At 45.1% G+C, this 10,752-nt stretch overlaps 2 protein-coding genes across 4 annotated transcripts in view; one reads left to right on the forward strand and one right to left on the reverse strand.

The window, feature by feature from the left end:
• The window catches only part of Nop16 (NOP16 nucleolar protein), a 56,539-nt gene extending 47,999 nt beyond the window's left edge, over positions 1 to 8,540 (reverse strand). The window contains exons 1-5 of one of the 2 annotated variants that reach the window (XM_015488507.2): positions 8,398 to 8,540; positions 8,200 to 8,308; positions 6,934 to 7,009; positions 4,419 to 4,525; positions 2,078 to 2,480 (exon numbers count right to left, since the gene is read on the reverse strand). In XM_015488507.2, coding sequence (XP_015343993.1) covers positions 2,337 to 2,480; positions 4,419 to 4,525; positions 6,934 to 7,009; positions 8,200 to 8,308; positions 8,398 to 8,504 — 543 coding nt within the window. In that variant the 5' untranslated portion in view covers positions 8,505 to 8,540 and the 3' untranslated portion in view covers positions 2,078 to 2,336. Of the gene's footprint in view, positions 1 to 2,077; positions 2,481 to 4,418; positions 4,526 to 6,933; positions 7,010 to 8,199; positions 8,309 to 8,397 lie in introns of those variants that run through there. The other variant, XM_048792307.1, reaches the window with a different exon arrangement.
• A 124-nt stretch (positions 8,541 to 8,664) lies between these two features.
• Positions 8,665 to 9,665, forward strand: Higd2a (HIG1 hypoxia inducible domain family member 2A). Of its 2 annotated transcripts, none has more exons than XM_048792308.1 (2): positions 8,665 to 8,941; positions 9,196 to 9,316. In XM_048792308.1, exons 1-2 carry the CDS (start codon positions 8,665 to 8,667, stop codon positions 9,246 to 9,248), a joined length of 330 nt encoding a protein of 109 aa, XP_048648265.1. In that variant the 3' UTR covers positions 9,249 to 9,316. The 2 variants fall into 2 exon arrangements, with proteins under 2 accessions (XP_048648265.1, XP_015343994.2); XM_015488508.2 differs by having other exon boundaries at positions 8,716 to 8,941; positions 9,266 to 9,665.
• The last annotated feature ends 1,087 nt before the right edge of the window (positions 9,666 to 10,752 follow it).

A 10,752-nucleotide genomic window follows, 5' to 3' on the forward strand; every position in this document is an offset into this window, starting at 1 on the left:
TTTAAACAGAACTATGGCCTCTTGGTTTTCCATTTTGTGACCTGTGGCCATACTTTCTAGAGAGGCCACGTTGGCCCATATCATGGACATTTGTATGGTCAGGATGAGAGGGTTCTTGAGGTTCCTGGGACTAGCTTCCCATCCCAAGAGGCTATGTCCAGAAACTCTTGGTGCCTGGAACTGCAGGTTTTAAGATTGTGCTGATAACTTGATACCTGGCTGTGAGGACAGGAAGGAAAAGTCAGTCCATCACAGCCTCATGGTCTTCTGTGGGGAGGGTGCTGATGGAAATCTGATACTTGTCTCCCAGCCTGAATGAAACGTATTCTCCAAAAAATATTTCCACTTACCTTTAAAAAAACAATTCAACATCTGCCTTGGCCCACCCTGTGGATTCCCAGGCAAGATCCCTGCCCTCAAGCTTATCTAGCAAGGGATGCCAAGTAAAGAAAAATGATTGCTGGGCTTAGTGGCACATGCTTGTAATCCCATCAATTTGGGAGCCTGAGGCAGTTGGATCACAAGTTAAAGGTAAGCCTTGGCAACTTAGTGAGACCCCTCTCAAAAAAATTAAAAGGACTGGGGATATAGCTCAATGGTAAAGGACCCCTGGGTTCAATCCCCAGTACCAAAACAAAAAAGAAAAATAGGTAGATATGGGGCTCAGGTCTTTGGCCCTGGTTTTGATCCCTAGCACAAAAAAATAAACATGTATTGTTATAGGAAGTCTGGGGGTGGCAACTACAGGGTACACCCAGCCTAGGGGCAAGGGCTAGTGGTAGGGAAGGCTTCCTAAAGTTGGCACCTGAACTGGATAAAAAAGGCAAGGGGATAGCCTGGTCAAATGCTAGAATTTGGAATTCTATAGACAGAGGAAGTTATGAAGCCAAATAGGCCCTCAGGAGCTCTGCTAGACAAGATCCTAAAAACCGCTCTCAATGCTCATAATGGCCAGTCACTGATGAAATCTAAGGCTGAGTCCAAAAGAGGGTGTTCTGGGACTCTTCCAGCCCACCTTGATAGTGTGGGATGGGTGGGCTGCAGAAAGCCTAGGAGATTTGACTTCAAGCCCCACTTTAACATCTCTCCAGCCTGTTTCCTTTATATGTAAGATGAAGATAAAAGCTCACACCTCACAGGGTTTCTCAAAAGCAATGAAATGTATACACACCAAGCCTTTTTTCTCTTTTTTTTTTTAGTCCTGGGGATTAAACCCAGGGGTACTCTACCCCTGAGCTATATCCCTCCCACCCCCTTTTAAAATTTTGAGACAGCATCTTGCTAAGTTGCTGAAGATGGCCTTGAACCTCAGATCTTTCTGCATCAGCCTCCAGAATTGCTGATTCTGTGTACCACAGCACCCAAGTCAAGCCCCTACTTTGAAGAACAGTGAAGACACATTATAGGTGCTTCTAGGAGAAACCCTAACAATAAGGCCTAAGTTGCGGATGAAGTATTAGGACTTAAGGAAATACCCACCCCATGCCCTGCCTCACATGTCACTGCATTCAGGTAGGCCTGGCTCAAGGATGACCACAAAATGTACAGCCCAATGCACTGCTCACAACAGAGTGGTATACAGCAAGCAGTCCACCATAGTCCCAGAGGCAGGTTTGGGGCCTGGGGTTCACTTCAGGCCAAAGTCAACAAGCAGTTTAAAGTAGAAAGGTAGATCACTTGGCGGGCAGACTAGGAGTTGGCTCCTTAACCTCTGGCAGAGAAGCCATAGCTGGCTCAGGGTTGGGATTAGAATACCAAGGCAGGCTCCCTTCCAAGCAGTGAGCTTCTATGGGAGGGTAAACTGAACTGCTACACAGGAGACAAAGGCAGAGAGCAATCAAGAAAAGGAAGGAGAGGCTGGGGATATAGCTGTTTGGTAGAGTGCTTGCCTTGAAGCAGAAGTCCCTGGGTTTGATCCCCAGCACCCCCCACCCCCAAAAAAGGAAGGAGACTACCTACAAGGCATGTGCATGTGGCATATGCTTGTTGGGCAAGATGATCTCTGCGCTATTACGGTTGGTTTTCTCTGAGGCAGCCCCAGGACTTGGGATTGGGAAATATAAAACTAGCAACAAAGTAAAATATCTTATTTTATTATGTACAGACATATTCAAATAAAGTACCCACTCTGAAAACAAGTTCTGGCATTTCTGAGAGCTCCCAAAGGAATATAAATTGGAGTCTCAGAGACAGTTCCTTTCCCAGAGGAGGAGCAATGTAACCTGACTCCACAGGATTAGCCAATCTCATCTAAAGCCACACTCTCTCTGCCTTAAACCCTGGCTCCAGCTTCACTGGTCCCAGAAAAGCCTCAGCCTGAAACAGGTATAAACCAGTCACTCAACCTCCATTTTATTCTTCTGCAAAGAATCCATGAAAGTTTGCCACTCTGCTGGGTAAAAACGTTTATAGACGTTGATCTTATTCCGAATTTGTTTGGGGGTATCTTGATAGTAATTCTTCTCATCCCGAGCCATGGCCTAAAGAAGAGAGGAGGGCTACTTGAAGAAAGCTAGACAGGCAAAGTTTTCAATCATAGTGATACCGCTGGTTATCAATGATGAATTCTGCTCCCTCACATGTTTTAAGTTTGAACATTAGAGAAGCACACCGAGGCAAGCATATAAAGCAGTGTTTATTTAAAAGAGGGTAACAGACTTCTCTCAGGAGAAGGGGGCCATAGCTGGTATCCTAGTATGCCAAGAAGCAAGTGTTTTGCCTTTATCCCTCTCCTTCCTGCTTACGTGATTAGGCCCAGGAATACTTGGTGTGATGGCCAAAAGGTGGGAAAAAGGTGGGCTGAAGGGGGAAAGGCAGGATGGAGCAGCCTAGGACACACAGCTCCCAGTAGGAAGGGGCAATTCCTGGGATAGGTTACCTTAGCAACAGGTTGGAGCAGGGGCAGGTTCTTGATAAGGGTGGAGGAAAGGCTCTGAAGGAATTAAGATTTCAGTCCCTCAGGGGACAGTCTCTAACTTCCCATAAAATTGACTTCAACTGATCAAAACTGACTTCCTTGATCAACCTGACTTGATTTACCTATCTACACTGACTGCTTGTCTAATTCTGGCTTCAATAGCTCTGCCTGAATTGAGCAAGCCATTTCCTACCTTGAGGTCCAGATGCCTCACCTCAAAAGCCATGGTATATGTGGAACTCTTCTGTACTATGGGGCTAGGGAAATGGGTACAAATGTCTTTAAAGACCAGGCAGAACCAAGAGTTCAGTGGGCCAAATAGGAACTATAGCCAGCTAAATAGTTCATTTCCCATAGACAGCCAGCTAATCCCACCTGGGCGCAGTGGTCCAGTATAGCCAGCTCTTTCAATTAAAAAAAAAAAAAAAATCAAAAATATATATCGGGCTGGGGATGTGGCTCAAGAGGTAACGCACTCGCCTGGCATGCGCGGGGCGCTGGGTTCGATCCCCAGCACCACATAAAAATAAAGATGTCGTGTCCACCGAAAACTGAAAAAATAAATATTAAAAAATTCTCTCTCTTCCAAGAAAAACACACACACACACACACACACACACACACACACACACACACATATATATAGTTTTATCCCTCCCATACCTAAAATGGCAACTAGTTTAAGTTGTTCAGTTCTTTAAAAACAACATCGAGGGCTGGGGATGTGGCTCAAGCAGTAGCGCGCTCGCCTGGCATGCGTGCGGCCTGGGTTCGATCCTCAGCACTAAATACAAACAAAGATGTTGTGTCCTCCAAAAACTAAATAAAAATTAAAAAATAAATAAATAAATAAAAATAAAAACAACATCGAAGCTGGGCATGGTGGCGCACACCTGTAATCCCGGCGGCTAGGAAGACTGAGACAGGAGAATCGGGAGTTCAAGGCCAGCCTCAGCAATGGTGAAGCACTAAGCAACTCAGAGAGACTCTGTCTCTAAATAAAATACAAAATAGGGCTGGGATGTGGCTCAGTGGTTGAGTGCCCCTGAGTTCACTCCCCAGTACAAAAAAAAAAAAAAGCCAGGCAGTCTCACATGCCTATAATCCCAAGGCTCAGGAGGCTGAGGCAGGAGGAACCCAAGTTCAAAGCCAGCCTTAGCAACTTAGTGAGACCCTATCTCTAAATAAAAAAATTAAAAAGGCCTGAGGATGTGGCTCAGTGGTTAAGTGCCCTTGGTTCATTCCCCAGTACCAAAACAAACAAAACACCATGGAAGCAAAACAACATGTTTGTGAATGGGATATGAACCACAAGCAACTGTCTATCTCTACTGTTAGCATTCTGTTCATTTGGGATCCCTTTCCTAGAGCCTCTTTCCTCCCTTTCCTTGTACTCAGTCTCAGAAAACAGGCAGTAGTCAAGCAGAAAAGGCCCTGAAGAGTCCAGTATGCCTTCCCAAGCAGTTCAAGTAGTTCTTCCTGTAAATCCTGAGCCACTCACCTTATAGTCCTCTCCATGGTTCTCCACCATGTAGCGGACATAGTCAATGAGGTCCCGAGACAGGGTGTTTCCTTTCTTTTCTGGGAGGCTGGCTTCTGCTTCTAGATCTGGGGTAAGAGAAGCCAGGAGACAGAATGAGGCTTTGCCTTCTACATTGTTAGAGTTACCCTCAATACCCCCTTACCCAATCCCAGGCCACAAGTATTTCTTTACCAACCCATTCCCAAATTCACTGTTGGAATCTTCTTTAGCCCTAGGATCCCAGATTCTGCCTATGACACAAATATCTGTCAGTATGGCAACTACCTGAAAAGCAAATCACTTCTCTCTAGGACTTAGATGGATTTAAAAGGCACCAAACTACCTGTTTAGTACCAGGTTCTGGGACTAAGAGAAATGAAGATACATTGCCTTCCCAGAAAGCAGGGCTCCCAGTGGTAGAGCACTTACTTAGCACAGCTGAGGCCCTCAGCACCATATTAAAACAACAACAAACAAACAACTAAATAAAATAAAGATTAAATTCTTTTTTTTTTAATATTTATTTCTTAGTTTTAGGTGAACACAATATCTTTGTTTCAATGTGGTGCTGAGAATCGAACCCAGTGCCTCACACATGCTAGGCGAGCACGCTACCACTTGAGCCACATCCCCAGCCCCAAGATTAAATTCTTAAAAAAAAAAAAAAAAAAAAAGGACCATCTTTTCTTGGTGTCTTGCACCAACACAGGAAATGGAAATGTCTATATAAGTGAAAACAAGAGCTGCAGGGACTAGGAGGGCCTTTCTCTATGCAAGGGGAAAAAAAATCTAAGCTATGGAGACAACTGTTTCACTTTAATAAATAACTGCATAGGCTGAGGGTATAACTCAGCAGTGGAGTGCTTGCCTAGCAACAATAAAAGAAAAGCTAGGCAAAAAAATCATCCCATTTCTCATCTATGAAGGGAGGAAAATAGCTACTTCATAGAAACGAGGATGTTAAATCTAATCTAGTTGTTAGGTGCTAATATTGCTTATAGTCAAAATTATGTTTGTCATAACTGGAGCAGGGAGAAAAAGGGAGTAGTTTAAGGGGTATAGTTTGAGTTTTGCAAAATCAAAGTTCTAGAGATCTGTTGCCCAACACTGAATATAACACCAGTGAACTTAAAAACATCTCAGATGGTAAATTTATTTATGTATTTATTTATTTATATTGGGGGGATTGAACCCAGGGGTGCTTTACCACTAAGCAACATCCCCATTCCTTTTTATTTTTTGAGACAGAATCTAACTAAGTTGTTTAGGGCCTAAGTTGCTGAGGCTGGCCTTGATCCTTCTGCCTCAACTCCCAAGTCACTGGACTTACAGGTGTGCACCACCAAGCCCAGCCAGATGGTAAATTTTATGTAATTTTAAAGCCACGATTTAAATTTTTAAAAATAATAATAAAAAAAAAAATCAAAAACAAAATTTTTATAATAAATACATGTAGCTTTGGGTATACAATCCTGTGCAGTATTTTTTTTTCTCCCACATTGAACAGTCCACTAATTCTTATGAGAACCATAAAGATAAGCTACAGACAGGAATACAGGCTGAGGCTCGCTCAATCCTTTCCACTGAAAAAAATTACAAAAAAGCACAAGAAAACCCATGAAGTTAAGGGAAAGGATCAATGGGTGAAAAACTCTTTATAGAGTATTCCTGTTTTCCTGACTTAGTATCAGTCTCCAGCTGGGTGTGGTGGTACACACCTGTGATCCCAGCAACTCAGGATAATCACAAGTTCCAGGCCAACCTGAGCAACTTAAGGACACCCTGTCTTAAACTAAAAGAAATGAAATGAATTAGAAAAGGGCAGGGGCTGTAGCTCAGGGTTCAATCCCTAGTGTGGCCAGGGGTAGGGAATCCAGTCTCCTTAGCCTTAATACTACCTGACAATCTTTAGTCTTAATACACATGAAATTGATTTGCCATTGGAAAAATTAAATAAAATAAATGGTGGAATCTCCAAAAGTAAGTTCATCCTTAAATTCATGAGAAGCCAAATACATGCCTGAGACTTATTGCTTTCTTTTCCAGACTCATTTACCTGGCTATATCCCCCTGAACATCTCTTGACTTTAGTTGACACACTTTTTGTCTTTCTTTTTTTTGGTTGTACTGGGGACTGAACCCAGGAACACTTTACCACTGAACTACATCCCCAGCTCTTTATATTTTTTTCATTTTAAGGTAGGGTCTCCCTCTTGTTGCTCCAGCTGGCCCCAAACTTGCGATACTCCTAACTCAGCCTCCTGGATTAATGGGATTACAGGTGGGCACCACCACACCTGGCTCACACACTTAAGTTTAGTCAATATTAGCCTGAAAATGTCTCAGTGGAGGACACAGTCCTAACTTTACAGAGACCTAGACCATCTCCTTTTCCCTCTCTGAACCTTGGTCTCTCCAGCTTTAAAATGAGGACATCCGAGGACTCTTTCCAACTCTGATAGTATAGGACCATGAATTAGAGGCCCATACCCACCATTTAGCACATAGGGCTTCCGCACAAGCTCCTTAGGCCTCTCCTCCACGTCAATGTCCATGCCCATGGCCTTCACCTGCAGAGAACAGAAGCTGTGAGACCAGCAGACAAGGAAGGTCCTTTGATCAAGGAAAGTTTGATCAGAATCAAAGAAAGATGCTGCCACCTGAACACAACTATATCATCCCTAAGAATCCCTGCCCAAGACTAAGCAGAACTAGATAACAAGAACCAGTGCCCTGAAGGTTTCTAGAACCAAAATCCAAAGTTCCCAAAGAATCACATAAAGGCCTATGTACATGACTGTTTATAAAATGAGTATAGTACTCCTTGCCTTCCTCATTTGGTTGTATGACAACTGAGCTGAAACAATGCAAGGGAAAGTACTTTATAATTTTAAACGGGAGGAGGAGCGTCTACCTGACAGTGCTTAGCTATAACTTCATAACTGTTCAAGAAGCAGAAGTGTCATTTTCCTCTGGCATGAAGAATTAAAGAGAAATTTGCCTAAAGACATGGGACAAATTCATTCAGCAAGCCCATTCCTTAGGTTATCAAGTGACATCCTAAGCACACCAGAGAAAAACACAAGAGATTCTGTTACCAAGGAAATTATGTTAGGAGGAAGATGCACAGACAATAAACAGAGAAGCAAATAAGTTAATAAGCATATACTATATCTTTACAAGTGCTATAAATTAAAATAAAGGGGGGAAGAGATGCTGGGTGAAGAAGGATGCTATTTTTGAAAGTTTGAAGGCATGGTCCAGAAAAAGACTTACAGAGGAGAAACTAGTCTTAGCGAAACCTTAGGCCAAGGATGACTAGGGAAAGGTGTAGGAAATAATAAATTAAAGTCTCAAACTCCAGGGCGTCCTTATTAGGAAAGTCAAGAACAGAAAAAGATAAATTCTGGAAAATAACCTTCGAGATGCCAAGGGACCCAAAAAGGTTAATTTCCAAGGAAAATATTGAGTGCAGGAAGAGAGAATAAACTCCAAATCAGGTCCAAACGTGTGCTGAGGAGATGTGTGAGAGGTGGTGAAGGGACCCTCGACAACAGTCAGTACAGGATGACCAAATGAACTGTGGGCAAGTGGAGAAAAGCGTGAGGGAGCATCAAATTCTGAATCCCAGCAAGGCAGAGGAAGAAGGAAGAAGGAAAAAAGAGATAAAAAACCTGAGGAAAGGGAGCAAGGAAAGGAGAGAAGGAAGGAAGGAGAAAAAGAAAAGGAGACAAGGCCCGGGATGCTGCCTTGTCAATACCTTTTTCTTACGGAGGGGAACCGCCTTGTTGGGATCCATGGCCAACCCCATCTCCGCCAGGTTCTGCCGCACGGATTTGGCGTGGTCCCAGGCATGTCGGATGTGGGAGCTACCCGCAAAAAGAGAGTTCGTGGTTCTATCACCTCGCGGGCGATCCTTGCCAATGTCCCCCTGTTCCCCAAACCCCGAGCCACTCACCACTCGATCCGTGGCGCTGCCTTCCGTCGAGCATTCCGATTCAGACGTTTTCGGTTGACATTATAGCCGAACTTCTGCCTCCGAGTTTTGCCCTTAGCCTTGGGCATTGCGCTGACCGCCTCACCAGCAGCTCACCCCTGAAGCCCCACACTTACAACCTCGTGTTAACAGACTCCTTCCGGCGGAGGAGCGCCGGGCTTTTCAGGCTTTTTTGGGAAATGTAGTCTTTCCCTTGGCGCTTCCGCATCGATTACTACGACTCCCAGAATGCAATTGGTTCTTGCGCCTGCGTACTACACGAATATGTTCGTTTTCCCCGCCCCTTTCATGACCTCATCAGGAGGCGGAGTTCAACGTCCGGAGTATCTCCTTACCTCTGTTGCCCCAGACATGGCAACTCCCAGTCCTGTGACTCCCGAGACACCCTTTGAACCATCTAAGCCCCCAGTTATTGAGGGCTTCAGCCCCAGTATTTACAGCAATCCGGAAGGCTTCAAGGAAAAGTTTCTTCGCAAGACTCGAGAAAACCCAATGGTACCCATAGGTAAGTGAGTACTGTAGGAACTGTAAACGAAGAGGACAGTGATGTCGGGGGGAATGAAACTGGGGAGGACCGGGAACTCCAGGAGGCACCGAATGAGATTGAACCGGAGACGTGGGAGAAGGGGCGGGGCAGTGAGGGTAAAACTGGAACCAGAGCAGTGCGTGTTTGGCGGGGCCGGGATGGGACGGACTCTTGGACTCTCGAGGAAGACCCCGCCTCGGCCAACCACTTCCTCTCTCCCTGCTGTTGTTTAGTGGTCTCGTCCTTGGGGAAGGGACCTCTGGTACCCTACTCGCTGCTCCCCTAGTTTTGTCCCCTCCCCAGGCTGCCTGGGCACGGCGGCCGCCCTCACCTATGGCCTCTACTGCTTCCATCGCGGCCATAGCCAGCGCTCACAGCTCATGATGCGAACCCGGATCGCCGCCCAGGGCTTCACGGTCGCAGCCATCTTGTTGGGTTTAGCTGCATCGGCTATGAAGTCTCGACCCTGATGCCACTGCCGGCTCGTGAAAGCTCCGCGGAAGATCATTCCAAACCCCAGGAGCAACCACCAGCCCTGCCAAAGAGACTCATTCCCTGTCTCCTCGACAGGCTTCAGGCCCCTGTGTTGTTTAGGGAGGAAGTGGCCGATTGTGTGATCGACAAGATTTTTTTTTCCAGAAATCCCAGATTCGGTGGTTTGGGTGTTGCCCTTCCTCCCTACTTAATAAACTCTAATCCACCAGTGGTATGGTGAATGCATTCTCAGCCTCACTCCCGTGGCCAAAACCATGGTTTGGGGTCTTTGGTTTTAGGAGGAATCAGACTGAATATTGGAGTGACCCTTAAAAAATCTTGGCGTCTGGTCTTTCCCAAACTTTCCTGGTTAACAGTCACCTGGGACACTTGTTAAAAGGGGAGATTTTATGGGCATAGTGGTGCGCGGCTCAGTTGACTGTGACAAGAGGATTTCAATTTCCAGGCCAGCCTGGGCAATTAAAGGAAAGCTATATCAAATTTTTAAAAAGCTTGGAATGAGTGATGTTCAGTAGTACAGTGCTCCTGAGTTCAATTCCCAGCTGGGAGTGGGTGGAGTGTAGAACTTTCCAGGCACCTCTCCTTGAGATTCTAGCTTCTAGTTCAATGGGCCTAGAGTGATGCTGTTTGGAAGAAGAAACAAATCTAGCCAACAGTTTTCAAACTTTAGTCTTCCGATGAGGCCTGCCATGGTCCTGTCAGATAGGAAGCTCTGCCCTCCACTCTGCATCTGCTCTACACCCCATTCCCACCTGAAAACCCCTGGGGCTTCACTGATCAGTACTCTCAGCTTTGGATAGGAAGCCTCAAACAAATATTCCTGGTCTGTGGTCAGCTCTCAAGAGTTGATTTAGGGACCTACACTCTTCCCATATGTGACCATCTTTTCAGTACAATCTCTAAACTGATAGAAGAGGAAAGAAATTAAAAAGACACTTCACACCTTATTGAGCCCTGACACAGTCTGGATCTCTTGAGTGGAGGAGTGTACAATCAGTGCCAGGTAAATTTCTTGCCTTCACCATGGTCTTTGAGGCAGATCAAAAATCAGAGCCAATAGTGTATTGTAATGACTCTTGGCCTCAAGATGCAAGAAAAGGATTATTGAGTGGTGAGGACTATAGCACTTTAAAAAAAGAATGTCCACTATAAGTATTGGTATTATGGTGTTTCCCCACCACCACCCCCAAAAAAAGATAGTTGAGGGCTGGGGATATAGCTCAGTTAGTAGAGTGCTTGCCTCACATGCACAAAGCCCTGGGTTCAATCCCCAGCACCACACATACACACAAAAA

This window comes from Marmota marmota, unplaced genomic scaffold (assembly GCF_001458135.2).
Source record: "Marmota marmota marmota unplaced genomic scaffold, marMar, whole genome shotgun sequence".
Taxonomy (NCBI): Eukaryota; Metazoa; Chordata; class Mammalia; order Rodentia; family Sciuridae; genus Marmota; species Marmota marmota.

Excerpts from the sequence above, each read along its gene's own strand:
- Higd2a (XM_015488508.2), top strand. The coding sequence starts at position 8,725 with ATGACCTCATCAGGAGGCGGAGTTCAACGTCCGGAGTATCTCCTTACC. Across the intron at positions 8,942-9,265 it reads AAACCCAATGGTACCCATAG|GCTGCCTGGGCACGGCGGCC; the intron begins GTAAGTGAGTAC and ends TCCCCTCCCCAG.